The sequence below is a fragment of the Corvus brachyrhynchos genome, unplaced genomic scaffold, assembly GCF_000691975.1.
Source record: "Corvus brachyrhynchos isolate BGI_N302 unplaced genomic scaffold, ASM69197v1 scaffold69, whole genome shotgun sequence".
In the NCBI taxonomy this organism is placed as follows: Eukaryota; Metazoa; Chordata; class Aves; order Passeriformes; family Corvidae; genus Corvus; species Corvus brachyrhynchos.
In genome coordinates, this window is record NW_008240228.1 from 6,404,166 (window position 1) to 6,423,233 (window position 19,068).

At 39.9% G+C, this 19,068-nt stretch overlaps 1 protein-coding gene across 1 annotated transcript in view; it reads right to left on the reverse strand.

Annotated features, from left to right (window-relative positions):
* Positions 1 to 19,068, reverse strand: part of EML6 (echinoderm microtubule associated protein like 6) — a gene marked incomplete at its 5' end in the record, with an annotated part of 89,231 nt that extends 70,163 nt beyond the window's left edge. The window contains one exon of the mRNA XM_017745233.1: positions 19,034 to 19,068. Coding sequence (XP_017600722.1) covers positions 19,034 to 19,068 — 35 coding nt within the window. The remainder of the gene's footprint in view (positions 1 to 19,033) is intronic.

A 19,068-nucleotide genomic window follows, 5' to 3' on the forward strand; every position in this document is an offset into this window, starting at 1 on the left:
TGGTGAAAAGAGTGAAAAAAGAAAATTTAAACCCCCCCCTGCCACTCTTTATCCTGGGAAAATTCCTACTGACCTGCTCCTTGTGCCAGTGTTTGTTATTCAAGCCCATGGAGTTATTCCACCACATTTCAATAAGGTTTATTCAGCTGCCCAGGGCGTATTAGAACTCTTGACAGATCAGTTCCAAAAGGCCTGAGCATGGCAGAACACGGAATTTCTCATGGCACCATGGAACTACAGAGGGATCAGAGTCAAGCCAGATTTAAAAAATAAATAGCTATTGAACAAGTGATTAAAATTTCCCCAATAACAGAAGGTGAAAGAAGCAAGAGAAAAAAAGCTCTTAAAATGCAATGCTTTGAGCAAAAGCATTCTGCACTTTAAGATCAGCTCGGATTTACATTCATATGCATCTGCACACGCAGAAATATTGGGCAGATTCCCAAATAAAAAGGGAACAGCACTGCAGCACAGTCCTGAAGCACTTGGGGCTCCTCTTCACACACAGCTGCAATTCTCTAATGATTTATTTCCTCATACATGTTATTTCATGGATAACTCAGGGATATTTTGCAACTCCGAGCTTCTCCCAGTGAAAAGTAATCCTAGGAGATTTTATCCAAAGCCCACTTTATGACACTGAAAACTAAGCAACAACAACTGCTGATGTCCTCATGAATTGTGGGTTTTGAGCAACAAGTGATCAGGAGAAAATGTGCAGCCACACTACCCCAAAGAGACCCCACTGTGTAACTCTGAAATTCAACCACCATATTCCAGTTTTCCCATGCATGCTCAGAGTTTCTATTTGAGTCTAATGATATTTGAATTCATGATGATGAACCAAACACCCGTTTTGATGGCCAAAGCAGTTGTCAATAAATACCGAAGACAGATACACATGACACCTTCCTTGATAAAAGCATTGTGATTTGATGCAATCAGTAAAATGGACCTGAAACTATCAGCTGTAAAGAAAAACCTGCTAGAATTGGAGACCAGAGAGGTCAGAAAAGAGCAAGAACTGTACTTAGTTCAGCATTGTATTTGCCCCTGCCCTATTCTATGCTTACGATACTTTTATGGACAATGTAACACATTCTGTAATAAAATACACAATGAACCAGCAAAAAGATATTGGTTTATGATGCTGAGATAAAACCAGCAACTTAAATGCTATCAGCGATTTCTCAATACATGGAAAGCTAATGAAACACTGCTGTAAATCTAGTACTGCTCACCAGGAACCAGCAAAACTTTAATGGTCATCTGGTATAAGGAATTTGAAGGCCAGTCTGAACACTGTAATCAAAAATATAAAATTCATACATCAGATGAAGTCTGGAAGTGAAGAAATCACTGTCACATGTTGGAGCCTCCTTCATTTCCTGTGTTCACCTTATTCCAGCCTGACTGTGGAAACACCCGAACCAAATGCAACCCAAACCAGACACACAAACCACGCCCAGCTGCCGGGAATCAAACCCTTTATTTTTCCCATGTCACCACACTCCAGGGCTGAAGCAACTGAAAACAGCCTGGATGTAGCTGTGCCTTTCCCCCAAAGGCAGAGATGTGATGATCATTCAGGCAAAGCCTAAGCAGACAGGCCTACAGCTGGTGGTCACAGTGAACAGCAAATCTGAGCACTAATTAATTGCCCACAGGCACTAATTAATTAACTGCCCGAAGCACAGTGATGGGTGCAGATGGCCCCCCGTGCTTGGCAGCACAGCAGGAGGGATTCCCAGGGGGATTCTCCTGTTCTCTCCAGAGGCTGACTCAGGCACAACTGCTTTGGCATTTCCTGGATCTACTCTGCTTTTTGTATAGCCAACAGTCAGCACTGAATATGGGTATAACTATACAGATCACAGTCTGAATCAAAACATTTGCAGGAACAGCTGAGAAAAGAGGAGAGGGAAAATGGGAAGAAAATTTTGGAAACAGGACAGACAAAAGATAGAGCTGACAAAAAGAGGAATCATGGGGGAGCTGCAAAATGAATACAATATAGAAGATGTGATAAAAATAACCAAAAAACCCGGAGAACAGCCAAGGAGAAATGGGAAATACTGCAGAGAACAAGGAAAAAAACCCAGCCATTGTCACAACTTTCCTGGATCACTCCCACTTTCATTTTTAGTTTAAGAGATTTCATCTTATCTCATCATATCCCCAGGTATATTCACATCTGTGACAAATTGTGTGGTCTGACAAAACTCTCAGGCTGTTGTTAAAAATTCACACTGGGATAATAATACTGTTTGCATAGGTTTGCCCTCATCTGATTATCAGAAATAAGGATTTTAAGCCTTTTTACTTCAAGTGCAACAAAGACACAGCTGCCTCCTATTTGGGCCGCCTTCTCATGGCTATCCTGCCCTACAACATTTAAAGTTTAGGCACTTTAGTGCCTGAGAAGAGAAGAGGAAGGATTTAATTCCATAATATATCAAACCAACACACCGCATTTCATGGGTCAGAAGCAGATGATTCTTTGTACACTGAATGTCTACAGGAATGATAAATGTGGCAATATTAGATGTGGCTGGTAAAAAACGTTCATTTTTACACCTCTCAGGGTAGGGGGAGTTTTCAGTGCTACTAAGAATGCTTTTTTTCGCTCATTATCTCACAGGAATGTGAAGCCAAGACCAACAATTGTTCTCAAGGAAAATATCTTTCTCTCTATTTTAGAGGTTGAAAATCAGCAGAAACAGCAAAGAAATAGAAAGTTCTTATACAATCATATGGAAATCCTGCTCCCTGTTTGGCCATGCTGAAGTGAATAACAGCAAACATCAACTGGGGCAGAAACCACTGCAGAGCAAATAGGAACCATATGTAACATCAGAATGGGTCTGTTCTCTGAACCTCCAGTCACAATGGATCAGCAGCAAAGTCATGAGTTATCAGTTCTACGAGCACTCTTGCCAGGCTTCTGAAATTCTGCTTCACCAGTTAATTGTACAGAACACAAATACAAACACCACTCCTAAAAATTCAAACACTGTTTATAACAAATACTAAATATAAATCCATTTTCCTTTTTTCTAACAATTCAGACAAGAAAGATTTCTATACAGTTAGCCACAAAACAATCTTATTTTTTTGAGAAGTGCACTTACTAAAGTTAAGTGTGACTGTTTTTGTCTTGCTTTACATTGTCTGACACAGCCTGAAGATTCTAAGTATCAAGTGTCTCTTTTGTGTGGGACAGATTAAACAAAACCTCTGTTAAACTTCTCAGATAACAGAATTTACCTGGTTTCCCAGAGCCTGTTTTAGCTGCAAAAGACCTTACCCAGCTATAGCCTAGTATTAAACAAAAAGCAGCTAAGTACCATTGCTTTTAGAGCCAACACACAGCAACTAAAGATTGAAACCAACACCTTGATTTCACCGTACCCTGCTGTCCTGCTGATGACAGAATTATGCAGCACCACAGTAAAACCAACAAATGATTCACCAACAGCATACCAATACTCTGCACATAGAGTCCAGAAAGATAAGCATGAAAACACCAAAGCAACACACTCAGTAATTAATGCTGATTAGAATTTTCCACCGCTTCCCTTTTAGCCTTCTCTCCTTTCTACCACAGGCTTTGTGGGTTTGGGTTTTTTTGGCTGTTTGGTTGTTTTAAAAGGCATAAATAAATAAAAGAAGCACTTACCAAAGCTCCAGAGCAGCTTCTAAGAGGGGAGTTTTACCGGAATCCTTTATATAACCTCCTACTCCCACCCCCCCCTCCCAGCTGACCCATGTTTGTTACAAACGAGGGCCTGGCAACTCAGGTGCAGGGACTTTCATTGCTCATTGCTTGATTAGTTCTGTTACTTCCAAATTCTGCAGATTAAATTCAGGTGAAATGCTCACCTGAGAGCAATCTGTGCTTAACAGGTGGCAGACAACAGAAAGTCCTCAGAGGACAGAGCTGCTTTTTATCAGAACAAAAGCTAAGACTATAGTTCACATCAATTTGATACCACAAAATTCACTCTCTAGCCAAGGTCTTTTTCTCAGTGGAATCTCTGATGTCTAAGGCAGGGATGTTACACTAAACATCTCATGGATCTGAGGTGTTTGCTTGGCTGAGTGGAGGTTTCTAAATGTCTAGAGAAAGGAAGTTCATTTTGAAGCTTTTTACTGAAATAAAATCCTTATTAGGTGCAAGTAAGCAAAGGACACAATTTTAATGGGAGTCTGGCTTATGGACTGCCTGCAGATATTTGAAATGTGTCCAAAACTCAGCTGTTCACACTGAAGGATGGTGTGTATTTTGCTCCACTTGTGAAAATACACCTCAATATGCTCAATTCACAAGTCTCAATTCACAAGACACATCTTCCTTCACTCAGCACTTACAAATATTGTTGAGTTTATCTTTACAGAAATTACTAAAATAGTAGGAAACTGCTACCGTTTGTGTAAAGCCCAAAAGATCTGTGAATTAAACAAGTTGCACCTGTATCTACTGAAAGGCAGAAATTCACTTTGGTCATTTTTAGAAGTTAACTGAATATAGAAACTATAATAAAGAAAAAGGTTTGTTTTAACTTTTTTGTGTGTTTCTTGGTTTATTGGTCATTTTAATGTGTAAAACAATAATTCTATTATGTTTAATAGTCAAATCAACTTTGTATGGTCACTTAAAAATGTTTTAGTTGTTCCACTTTTAATTTCTTTTTAATCCATAGTATTTTCCTGTGATGTTATTGAATATTTCCTCTAATTCATGTACTGCCATGTTATGTAAGTATTTTATCTGCTTTTATTTAAAAAAAAAAAAATTAAACTAAGGAGAAAAGAAGGGAATAGCTTCATTAGTTACTTAGAAAATCAAGTTCACCCCAGTCTGGAGGGCCATGCAAAAGCAGGCTTCCTGAGGAGTTAGGAAGCCTGTTTTATTATTCCATCAATCCACTGTCTAAGGAAGTAAAAGAAAGAAGCAGCTTCAAATGTAAACATTAATAATAATTACAAAAGCCAAAGTAAAATATTCCTTTGCCTTCTGGAATCTCACAAAGGCTGTGCAAGCTCTAAAAACGTGTTTTTTCAGACTCACATGGGTATGAGCAGTGCTTTCAGATGAGAAGCTGTAATTCATCAGAACTAGAAAATCGAATTACTTCTTAGACTTCTACAATAGCAAATCTTACTCTAGAGAGTCCAAAAACCAGGAGTTAATACCAACGTGCCGAGTGCATCAGGCATCCTGTCTCTGCTACAACTACTGAAGTAAAATAAATCAAAATGCTGTTTTCCCAAGAGTCGTCTCCACAATCGTAATGTTTTAAGTGCATATTAAAATGTAGGATTTGAACACAATAAATTCACCTAACTCAAGTTACTCTCTCCCCGGGGTCTGTGGGACATACGTCAGGGGTATCGTTATCAGAATTTTGTCCTGCAAACCAGCTTCTGAGCTGATTCGGGGATTCAGATCTTTTGTTGTGCTCCCAGTATAGGCAAACAGATCAAATGGGAGGCAGACTTAATTTAGGTAACGGTGCACTGGAGGAATTCCCAGATTTGCCATAGAAGGAAGAATAAAACTGAGGAGAGTTCCATGCCAGTGTACCTAAGTTTGTTGGTTAAAAATATCTGTATTACAGACTGCAGTACTGATACACTTGCAGCTCAGCTGAAAATACAGCTGTCAGTATTTTCTGATCAGGTTTGTATTTCTGAAAGCAAAAGATTAATAGAGATGACTGATGTGTGACACATTATCCACATTCTGCTCTCTCTTGCAAAAATACCAGACGAGTTGAGAAACAACCAGAATTTTAATGCATGTTAATTTGAGCAATGTATTTTGCATACATTTGCTTTTATTTTTGTATTCTGCAGGCAGCTGGAATAAGTAAAAAAAAATCTGTAATCATCTCAGAATTAGAAAAAAAAAATTGAAAGCAAAATCTTTATTCCATATTTATTATTTAAATATTAAAATAGTAAAATTATAAACTTTGGCTTTCATGATCTTACAATGAAGCCATAAACAGATCTAGAAATGTTTGCATTTTTACTTTGGAAATGAGCTTCATAACTTGACTGGAACCCACCTGAAAACAATTTGTTTTGTTTAACATGGTATTAGATAATAATAATTTTTTTATTTAACTAGGAAACGACTGAACTGATTGCACTTCAGTTTAATAGCATTCAGGTTATCTTATTTGGCTGAAAATAGGGCTTACTAGATGGGGTTTTTAACTTTTTTCAAATTATCCAAACCAGGTCCAACAGTATATCACCCCTTATCAGTGTCTTAAAATCTCCAGGTGCAGTTCAAAAAACCCCCCCATAAACCCTGAGGATTGCAATCTATTTTTCCAACAATTACTCATTTTAAAACCACCTTCACACTGAGATGTAGGTTTAGGAAGAGGAGCCTTTGTAGGATTTCATTTAATCTCTTTACAGGTAATACACACATTTGAGTCACAGTTCCTCCCCGGCAGATGGAAATAGCTTGTTCCATAGAAAGTTGGTCTCAGGTTTTAGGTGAGTGTTTTGGGAACAATCCAGACCCTTCTTCAGAACAAATACCTCTACTGATGAATTTAATTGCCCTCAACCACTCAGGGGAGGAGCCACAACATAAATATGGATTTTTACGAAGAAGGGTGAGAGTGGAACAAGCAAACAAACAAAAAAAGGATGCAAGAACAGAATGAAGAGGAAATAAGACATCAAGGAAACTTCCCACATTAGTCCAAGAATGTCTCGGAGTTAGAGAGACTGAGGCAGCCTTTAGGGGGGTGACTGTGGGGTCATGATGCAGAGCAGATTCCAGCAGCTGAGTGGGAGTTTAATTGATAACTCTGAAGTCATCTCCCCGAAGGCTGGTGAGAAGCACTCATCTTTATTCACTCTGTCAGCTGCGCCTTCTTGTTACAAGAAAGTAAGAAACAGAAATAAAATAAATTTGAGAAAAAAGGAAAAAATATTCAATCAATCAAAGCATACTCTAACATATAAATGAGGATTCTAATTAAGGAAAATAAAGATTATCTTCAAAATATATGATATGCTGCCAGATTTGTCTATGAACCAAATTCCTCAGGGTTTTTTGCTGGTTTCTGAAATAGCTGATCAAAGACACATGCTAATATTTTCAACAGAAGACAGGTGAAATGTGTTGGCATGCTGTATGAACAACCAAGTCTGGGAAGCCCCACATCCATAAGCAATCCAAGAATTAAACAGGAGACCAACCTACTCTAGTAGTCGTTCCATTGGAATTTTCCCATTTGGGGTGGTGGATGCCAGGGGTACCAGTAAAGCAGTTCTACCTCACTGACTCAAGGGAGCCAGGAGAAAAACTGAAATCCAGCATGTTACAAACAGTATGCTAACATTCCTACAGGAATAACCAGTGCAGGACATAACTGGAAATGACATCTGAAACGCCACAGTCTGTCTTCAGAAGAGAGAAATGAAGAGCTAAAAATCCCCAGGACCTCCTGAGCAGAATGCAACGTCGTATGCCTTAAATTCATGCTGACATACAGCGAAGCTCTTCTGTTTTAACATATTTGGGCATGTTGTCCTAAAGCCTCAGCCCAAGCCCCAAAGAACAAACCATGGTTGTGGCAATTGCTTTGTTTTGGCGACTCTCACCTTTTTTTTTTTTTTTTTTTAATTTCTATCACATACTAGGGGAAAAAACCCTCCTGTCACAATGCAAGAGATTTGTTTTTACTGGAAACATTTCCTAGGAGCCTAAATTCTGCCACCACTCAGAAAAAGCTTAGATTTGCCAATACTGAACATCTCTACATAGTCCCAACTGCTTAGCAATTCCAGGTTTAAGTGCAGTGCGTTCATAAATGGAATGAAGGGACATCATCACTCCCCACTGCTTCCTCCAGCACAGAAAAGAGAGAAGTGAAAGGGGTAATCGAGTGATGACATTTAGTCAACAACTTATTTGAAAGTCAAAAATATCAAATTCTTATATTTATGCATTATATAATACTGCAGAATTATATAATAATATTGTGTATGTATATATATACACTATATATATTTATACTTGTGTGTATATATGTTTAAAAACCCAGAACACAATCCTGACAATGGCTAAGGTGGATCACAGAAACTCCAGCTCTGTTGATAGCAGCCTGTGACAGCTGCAGCAGATGTTCAGTTTTGAGGGGCTGAGGCTGATAAAATTGTTATATCTGATAGGGAGGAAGAAAGCAGAAGAAAATGTGTGCAGTGCACTAAACTGTCATCATGTATAAAATAACTTCTACCAAACTAAATGACAAGGTAAAAGAACATTTACCCCTAGGCAGTGGGGAGTCCCATGGATTGAAAATGAAAAATAACAGATACCGCGGGGAAAATGGGAAATGCAATACACGTTCAGAATATTCCATCAAACAACTATTTAATACAGCAAGAAACAGGGCATTCTGAAGACCTGACTTATTTAATGGCAGTGTATACATACTTCATTTAGCCTGACTTCTGTTGAAACACAGAATACATGGTTATTCTTAATTTAAATTATCTTATGACCCTTCACCAGGTCTAACAGTTAACCAAAATACCATTGTGAAGTTATACTGATATAGACACAAGTGCCAAAATACTCCTTGCTCAGACAAATGCATGCTGCTTTCTCAGCTCCCTTACAGGAAAATTATGTTTTATCTCACATAAGGCCAGCTGTCAGAGAACAAGACTCTCTGTTCAGATTTACAATATTCTTAAAATAGGCATTTACAAAAATAAATAGCTCTCACCCATCTCCCATGCAGATCTAAGATTTCCTCACATGCCTAGTCACACTCGTGTATCCACCAGGCTCTGGAAAGCTAAAGATCCATATCCCGGTTCCCATCAAAACACACAACCAAGCCCTCGAAATTCAAGTATTTTCTAGAAATTTTAGACATGGAAGATTAATTTACTTCCAAGCTTTTAAAATGATCCATCTGTGTAACAGAGCAATTCATATGTTCACACATAAGGCAGTGCCCACAGAGCCATCACCATGGCTGAAAAGCAAATTATGTCTGTGGCAACTCCACAGAAAGGGAAGAGAAATAGCAAAAAAGTGAGGACAGAGTCTGGGAATTTAGCAAGTTCTCTGAACCAGATAACTTCCCTTCTGTGCTGGCTACAAAACGGATAGTTGGGGAAAAACATGAAGGGAAATGGTTCAGAACTTCTATTTCGTGTTATTTTAGGCAACAAACTTGGTAGAGGTTTGAGGAAAGCTGCCCTTGCACATGGAATAAGCTCAGGTCCTGACTTTAGGGTCTCAAGGAGCACCACAGCCAGACAATGGAAAGAAACCACACAAATACCTGACACACTGTTCAAAGCCACAAGCCACATCCAAATCGAACTCAACAGTAACTTAAGTCATGTTTATGGGACTGCTTTACAGTCACTTCAAAATGAACTCTCATCAAGATAACATAAATACAGCAAGTTTCAAACAGAAAGTTATGCCATGTTGTTAAATTAATATTTTCCATAAGTAAAACATTCAGTATTACATTTCTGAGGAAGCAGCATGTCACTGGAAGTGTTCACCAATCTTCCTGCTCTACTGAAAGACTGATCAGACATTTTGAAAAGATATTTGCAAACCACTTCAGCTTATCTCTCCTTCCATAGAACCAGCTGCACTAGGCACCCTCAGAATATAGGACCCTCCCTATTATTCAAAACATGTCTTCTAATGCAATATACAGTAATTAATTATCCAACTAGTAATTCATTTTATCTGGGTTTTAATGGATGTGCAGCCAGTCACAAACAGGAAAGAGCAGGTGTGAAGTTAGGACACCACCAAAATCCATGACATGCTGTATTTAAGGGAGATTACCATGATCCAAAGAACGCCTTTCAAACTTCTGTTTTGTGAGACTAATACCAGGAGTTATATAAACAAACATGGAATTATGATTTTCTATGTTTTTATGTAAGCACTGTGACTCACTTTCTTGCCTATTACTATTTTTTCTCTTTTTCTCTTGATTTCTTAGCCAACTCTTCAGAGCAGAGATTGGGAACCTGGAGTTGTGCTTTCAGTGAAACCTCGGAGAACCGGACTCGTGGGAGCCCTTTTTGCTGTATTTTAGTCTCAGTGCTGCAGTGGAGGCTGAAGAGTTTTGTGCCATTATGTAACTGCCTGGCAGCATGTAGCTTCAGGCGGTTATAATCTGGTTTACTGCTTGTCATTTGCTAATACTTCGGGTTTTTCTCTAGCTTATGCTATCAGGGATGTTACGGGGGGGGTTGCCTTCCCCTTCCCAGTAGGAGAGAAAGCAGGCTTCAGCCACAGCTGCCAGGTTCATGTGGAGAATAAACCACATCTCCCTACTCGTCCCATCCCCTGTGCTTCCCTCTGCCTCAGCACACAGAGCAGTGCACTCTGCCCTGCCACACAGGGCGTGGGCTCTGCTGATGGCTCCTATGGCACAGGAGGCTGAAGCTGAGCAGAATCTTGGAGCACAAGCCCAGGGTAAGATGCGGGTGGTGCTGTTCCAATAAAATCTGCTAATCAAGTGCATTCAGCAGGGTTGGGCAGACTTCCAGATTTAACCATACCATGGCAGACAGCCAGGAGCGGGAAATAGCAACACACTTGGTTGTGTGCAGGGACAGACAAACAGGTCTCTGCATCACTGATTGAAGATCCTCATTTCTTTCAGAGCTTCAAAAATTACAGGCTGTTAAAGAAGGCTTCACATGTCCTTGATAACAGTTCAGATATCTACTTGCTCTTCTATTCTCTTACAGTTTTCCTGAGCAAAATATCCTTTTTCCTTCATTCTTTTCATCCATGCCAGGTAAGATAAAAAGATATAGCACACCGAATTCTTCAGTATACCTGAGGTAAGAATTACAGTGGACAAGCTCTCTCTGGGAAGGGAGCAGCCAAGAGCCAGTGTGAGGTCTCATTAGGCGTCTACACCCTGCTCATATTGCAAACAAAACTAAAATGGTATTTTTCGTGCTGTATTTTATTTCTCTCTCCATGAAATCAGTCTCCTTACAAGGAGAGAAAAAAAAATTAAATCTGAAAATCTGACAGAAGCCCAGAATAAACTAAATATGAAAATAAAAAGAACAGAAAATGCAGAGCCCTCAAAACTCTAAGTTCTTGGCTATGTTCTGTAAGGGAGAAATTACTTTATATCTATTTTCTAAAATATAAAATCACTATGTGTTCTTCCAGGGAGGTCCTGAATTTATGAAAAGTGATTTTTAAAAGAACATAAGGATAATTTAAAAGGATAAAAGAAGAATTTTTAATAATCTGAACTGTTCTTGCTAGAGAGGAGATAAGATGGAATAGAGATGAGCCTAAAATGGATGTGCAGATTCCTTTCAAAAGGTGTTCTTGCTCCACTTAATGGAAGAGAAATAATGGGAATTAGCTCTCTTAATGTATTCTTTGTCAAAATTTTCTGTCACAATACGAAATGTCAAATTTTCATTTGAAATTAATTTGAAATATTTATTTGGAGATGTGATACAATTATATCACAAATTCTGTACTGCAAAGAGTGACATATCCAAAAGAAAGCCCCCAAAATTTTGACTGCATTCTGAATGGTATGACCTGTAATATAGAAACCAACTGATTAAAGGATGCAGTGTGGGAAATAAAAAGAGGAGGAAAATGCCACACACAAAAGAAAAGAAAAGGAAAATAACATTTCTTTAACACCATTATTTAACAACATTAAACAATCAAAAATATCACCAAGTTTCAAAGAGGAGGAGATTTTCTTGCGCGAGCCCATGTCCAATAAGCTCCATCTTCTGAAAGTATCCAAGCTTTTGGACAAGCAACTTTTCTACCACAATAAATGTCACATCTGGTTCTTGCAGGTGCATCCAGCAGGTTCCTTGGAATAAGTTCTGGTAAAATCTACTGTGAAGACATCCTAGTGCAGCAATGGGAGTGCCTATGAAAGGTGATAGATTTCTCTTTTGTGCATCTTTTGCAAATGCCTAATGAATTATTACTTATTGACCCAAGTAATGAAACCTGCCAGACCCACGTCAACCCAGTGCGCAGCTATGAAGGTAAAGCAATATTCCTGTCTGGGATTTGAGTGGGCTCCTTGCTCTAAGGATCTTTTGTAAAATGCTCTTTTCTGCAACCCCATAGCATAGGTGCAATTCTTTAAAATTTAGTTCCAGTATTAAGACATAAAAGGGCCACTCCGGGCAGAACCTGGGGCATGTCTGGAATCAGTAACTCTGGGTGAGACCCTCAGCTGTACCAAGCCTCACGTTTACACAGCCAGCCCAAGCAGGGGAGGTGACAGCAGAGGGACAGTTCACTGCAAGGCCACTGCCACACACCCAACCAAAGCACAAAGAGAACTCCCAGGGAAAGGCATTCACATTATTCCCCTCTTGGGAAGGAGGGACTGCATTATAAGGAATACAGCACAGAGCTGCCCATCCTAAAGCAGCTTGAGATGGTTCTACTAACTTAATCCCAGACAGAGCCACACAAACTTCTTCAGTCTGACAAGCAAAAGCTTTAAAATAGCTCTTTCAACTAAAGACAGCTTTCATACAGACTCAATATAATATCCTTTTAGATACTTGTGGCCACCTCCAGATGCCACATATTTTAAAAAAAACAAACTAACCCTCTGTGGAAGTAGAAGGCCAGCACACGTGCAAAGATCACTGTATCTGCACAAGACCTTGAATCAGGAACATAATTGCATATTATAAACTTGTTTTACAGCCACTAAGAGACAGAGCAGTTTCACTGAACAGCATTTCTTTTTCTTTTTTTTTTTTAATAATTTCTAAACAGATTAAAATCTCTCAGAATCCTAGAGGGATCAGGAACCTGCTGTAGACCTACTGCTAAAATCTCATTTAGGTGCAGTCACACTCATACATGTTCAGCACCGGTGTGACCAGGGCCAGAGAGCAGCTCCCAGTAGTGTCATCTCTGATCTGCTGTCAGAGAGAAGCCACAAAGCTCAACTTTTACCTAATCATAGATTCCAGCAGTGGGAGAAGCCAAAAGATCCTTTAAGTACCTTGCAAATAGTGCTCAAACACTAGAGAGATGAAAGAAAAAGTTTAGGAAATTTACATTTAACACTTTTTCTGGTCAGACAGCAACTGACTGTGACTAACCTCCAGTTAAAGAGCTCTCAGGATACAGAGAAGGAATCATGGTCTGCCTAGTCAGGGTGAAAGAAAAAGGAATCCAGCCTTAACTGCAGGTAGAGCTGTGAAAAACTGAGGGCGCACTTTATTGTCTTTTTTACTACAGGTAATTTCTAAAATAAACAACATCTCTTTAAAAAAGAATCAGAAAATTCTTCTTCAAAAGTATGGATCATCTTGCCCAAAACTGTTACTTTGCAGTTAATATTTGCAAGTAGTAGGTTACTACCACAGTAAATGACACTTGCAATATTTGTCTCTGCATATGGAAGACATATGAGGACGAGGAAGCAGATGTTTGGCATGAAGGGATGCCCAATGTCCATGTGGAGGCATCAATATTAGTATGACTACATATAAACTGCAGTGCCAGGCAGCAATTTTCATGTAGGGTTATGCCTTTAACATTCAAGTCTGCTAAAATAATGGAGGCACTCAAAATTCCCTATAAAAAATCCGGTAAAATCTTTTGTAACAAGGAGTGTTAGGCAGCCAAAATAACGGGGTTGCTGTATCACTCTGAGAGTAGCCTTTATTTTATGTTCTGTTCTAATTACCATCATTTTAGTGTATTTCCATCCATCTGTCACAGAAGAAAGAACAGACTTCACCGCCAGCACCCACAGAAGTTCCAGCAATCAGATGCAGTGTACCAAGGTTCATCGTGCTGCTGGAATGCTTAAAGGAGCTTGACATAAACATACACTTGGCCTTAAGATCAGGCCTCCCTAAAGCTTTGGAGGTCTGTTCCCAGGCCTTTATATAAATACCAGCTCCAAAGGAGAATTTAAATTCAACATGTCTCTTGGACAGCCAATGCAGACAACTAAAAGTTCCTGAGGCAGAAACACACCTCATGAAAAACAAGGTGCTGTTCCTGAGAACAGTCTTTAGGTGGGAAGAAAAGGAGGCATTTTTGCTCTTTACCAAGGTTCCCACAAACCTGAGCAGCTGGCAAGTCAGCAGAAGACCCTTTTACAGACCACAAACCCCCTCCCACTTTCACAGAAAAGCATTCAAATACTTGGAGCTGTAGAATTTTTTGTTTTAAATTTGAAATTAAGTTAACTCATATGAAAACATTTTCTATGTAGGTTTTCTTCCTAGTAAAGAATGATTACACACAACTGTGTGACCATCATGACTCCTGGCCATCTGAAATCAAGTTGAAATAAAACAAGTAAAAACATTGCAGAGTCTTAACACATAGAAAATGTTAAAAAATATGCTTAAAAATTAGGGTTAGACTGCTCTGGTTAAAGGGTTTGGTTAAATGATGACCATTCTCATTGACATATTGTGACAAATGCTTGCTGAGTTTCTCTCCACTTTTAACTGATTCAAGTATTTCTAAATCACTTTCAATAAGAAACTGTAGCTGTATATTCCAACACAGCAGATGCATTAATACAGATATTTAAGAAGCCAATGTATGGCAGCTCATGCCCCAGTAAAGACTTCAAATCTAAATGCAGCACAGCACTCAAGCAGAGGCAAAAGAGGCCACTGGAACTTCACAGAATAAACAGCATTTTCCCCAGGTTTTCCAAAACTGAAAGCAAAGGAAGCAACAAGCTGATTAAAGGATTTTTTAATGGGGGATTAATTTCTTTCACATGAAACTCATTTAACAACTTGCTGCCTCAAAACAGTTCCCAAAACCCTGCCTCACTCGAGCCATGCCATGTCTGTCAAGTTTGGATGGCTTGGTGCAGGAACTGGTGTAGCATCCACATAAGAAACAGGGCTGGAACTTGTGCTGTTGAAAATCTCAGATGGTGCTATGGCTCCTTTGCTGCCTTTTAGGGCACTGAATCTCAGCGGTCCTGTGTGTTCACCTTGGGTGTCTGAAGTCCAGGGTTACCCCAAGCTGCAGACAGTGCTGCTACCGTGCACTGATGATAAACAACAACCACAGTGACCCGAACACCAGTCTACATCAAACGGCTGCTGTTGCCATCCAGAGGGTGGCAACTGAACAGAAATTTAAAGTATTTTAGATCCCTTCAAATAAGCATCACCCCATAAACAGAAATAGGATAACAAGTAATTTTAAATAAAAATATTAAAGTACAATTTAGATCTTCTCTCTCTGAGGCTTTGATTTGCATACCTCTGTCATCAATTCACTAATTCCAAAATTCTACTCGCTGTGGCCAGCAATACACAACACTGCTTTAAACATACTACTCCTTTTTTTCCTAACTGCAGCAAGACAAGAAAACGTGTTCTGACACATATCCTGTCTCCTGAAACAACCCTCGTGGAGAACAAGCCAGGCCTCCAGTGGCTCCCGCAGCCCAGTAAATCCCATCCCCGCTGGCACAGCCACGGTTTTAATCTCAATCTGTCAGCACAGCGGCACCCCCCAGCACACTTAGAGCAATATTCTGATAAATCCGACACTGCTGGTACCCTGTGAGCAGCCTTACATAAACAACAGCTCTGGAATCCATGGATAACAGGATGGCTTTGCAGGTAGTACAGAGACCTGGGAGAGGGAGCAGGCTTGCTGCCTCATGAGAGACTGGCATGGAGGCAGTCGGGATGCAAAGCTGCTTTTGTGAATGCATAACATACAAAGTATCAGATTCCACAAGAAACCAGGGTGTGTAAAAACTGCAGGTGAAGTCTTCAGTATGCTGCCGGAGGTGCTGTGTCAGAAAGTTTTGACATATTCAGGACAATGGTTCAATACTGCAAAAACTCTCAGAACTCAAAAAGAGAGAGACATAACTTCGTCACTACACCAGAAGAAGAATTTCTCGGGGTTAGGAATCTCTGTTAACAAATGACTTCTGCAGATACAGATAAAATCAATTGTATTTTAAGTGATAATGAGAAGTATCTCAACTGGTTATATTTTTATTTTTGCTGTTTGTTGTGGCTTTTACATACAAATGCTGATAAGTTATAGGAAAGAACTGCCTGCATTCAATACTTAATTGAGAGAAAAATGAGGATTGATCTAATTGATCAGTGTTCTACAAGTAATGCACAATATAAAAGTAAAAAAACCCGTTCTTTTGAAAGTTTTCCATTACTGTCAAAGCTACTGCTGTGGAGGTTACCCACAAACCCTTCTGCAAAACAGGGCTCACTTGACGGTTCAGGACCTCCTCTCCTCCTGAAGTTAAAGGAGGAAGAGCTGGAAGCACAGCACCTGGTGGTGGCTTTGCACAGAAAACAGGACAATTCCGAGCTCCCTTGCTCCTTCTCAGAACATCGGCCTTATTAGCTGAGTGCAGAACATTCAGTTCTTATACATGCAGAACTCACCTTTCAAATGTGAATCTTGGAAAAAATGGCATTTCTCCAATACAACACAATTTAATCCAATACACACTGGTCTGCTTTAGCCCAAACTAAATTATGTCCAGCTGCATTATTTTGATGCAAAACAAGAGACAGAACTATTAATCTTGGAGAACATATACACCTGCCCTTTTCACCAAGGACAAATATCCCCTTTAAGGACTTCAATAAACACTTCCAGGTAATACATGGTGTTATCCCTGAGAATCATGGGTTTATCATCTTTTTTTTAAACAAAACAGCATTCACAAAACCACAAAAAAAGCCACAGAAGGAGATAACAGCAGTCCTTGGAAGCAGAAGATCTTCCCTCTTGAAGGTCTCCCAGTCTCAATGATTCACAGTATTTTCCAAAATTCAATTTTTCTTTTCTAAACAGTGTTTCAAACCTCTTTAGAGATTACAACCTGTTGGACTGCAAATGCATACCCTGCTGTTTAGAAGCTGGTCTCAAGTAAGTAAATCCCAAAAACCCAGAAAAATTAGGTAAGTACATTCATCCCATTCATCTCAAATGGATAAGGGCTGTGAAGCTTAAAATGTGAGAGTTTAAATTCCTGCATTTATTAGTCATATCAGCGATGATCACACAAGGCATCATCTACTTAAAAGTATTTTCAGTGATGGGATGCATTTCAGTGCACCAGTGGCAAAGGAGGCAACCACCCATGCCCCGGTGCAAACAACAGAATATTCCAGCAGCCTTCTGGATAGTCTGTCCTTCCTTAAACCCCACACGGTGACAGCAACAGTTCTTGGCCACTAAGAGCTGCTTGGGTTCTGCTGATGCCTTCTGGACCCAAATGTTTCATCCTTAGTGGAAACTACAGTTTTCCACCAGAATTCTGATGGTGCTGCAGATCAGAAACAAAACCCATTTTTCCAAAGCATGCGTTGGACATTCGGCAAGTCCCCCAAGACACAGCTAGTTTGAACACATGGTTCTAGTTCCCTTTAAAGAGCACAATAGGCAGAAGCAGTGTCAGAGTACAAATTTGAGACATTCATTCTTTCCATCCCAGCTGTACCTTCTAAAACACGACACTGCCAAAAGCACACTCCTAATGTGACAGATCTCAAAGTAAAGGGTACTGAAGCTGTACAATACATTTGGTATGGGGAGGGAGGTGCTGTCAGGTATAATAATAACAACTCAAACATAAGCACGGAAATACACAACTCTCTACATGGATTACACTTCCTATTGCAAAGAGTATCAAAATGTATGTCCATACAACATACAAAGGAAAACATTTTAATGTCATGATCCTGCAGATGCCTCTAAAATACTGATTCTTCTCTGAGCAGCCCAGTGTCTATTTCAGCAGCCTTTTGGAGCTGATAATACCTTTGGAACCAAAATAAACTTTGATGCACATGCACTGTACTTGATGAAATGCTGCTGCTTTAACACACCCTAGAGAGGAGGAGAAGGATGCTATGAGGATACACAGCAGCCAAAAGCTCTTCCTGGGAAAAGTGAATGGCTTTCTGCAAACAATGTGACAATTGTGTGGTTTGGTTACGGAGTGTCAAAACTCTGGCTTCAGCAGATGCTTCCATAGCACTCCCACACCATGAGTCACCTGGGACTGTTCTGGTTTCACATCATCCAGAAATCGCTTCATTGATGCTGAATTGGGTGAACAGGGAGGGCAGCAGATAGCTGTGCTCAGAGGAGTGGCATCACCAGGCAACATCCTTCATGAGGATATTCTAGGCTCAGATTTATCTCCTCAAGTAGTAGCTACATTAATTTTCTATTTTACTGATGTAAATTTCCTTATTCTGGAGAGATTTTTTAAAGGGCTACCTTGAACACTGTAACTGTGTCTTTATTTTGTGAGGTGCAGTAAAAAATCAGCATTTCGGTAGGACAAAAATGCCAATTAAATCCACTTCTCAGGCAGAATTTGAGAGAAAGAGACAATAAACTGGACAGATGAGGAGCAAGACCTGTTCTTCTGTAGCCATCTTGCACCAGCACACTTGGGATATTTTGTCTGTAGTGCAAACAGCTGAACTTGATTTTGATTTAGATTTTCTGGATATTAAAACAAGATTAGTTTGAGCTACGTGTCAGATTTATGGCACTCTCGTGCTGGGATTTGCTGAGGGCAAGGAGAGCTACACCTGCCTTCTGTACGAGGTCAGAATTGATGAGCTGGGGTCCCAGCTCTGGAAACATCAAGGTGCCGGAGCCACGATTTTGCAGCACTGTTGCACTGAGATCTTCCCAGTGCTGAAATGAAGTGCTTTGCTTTTGGTGCAGTGCAATAGAAAAACTTACCTTCCCTCCCCTATTATTGCAACATTTTGAAGCTTTGCTACAAAATAATGATAATCAACAGAATCTAGGCATTCAGCTTTCACAGCGACTGCTGCTAACAAATCTGAGCTGCTCTAAAACGGCAGGTACAAGCCGAGCTGTAAGAGGCGAGGAGGGGGTATTTTGCCAGCACTACATTCTCCTCCCTTCCCTTTAAACCCCACCCCACCCCACCACCAGAGAAGTCAGCCCCCTTACCTGATAATATCATCGTTGTGCCCGAGGAAGAATTT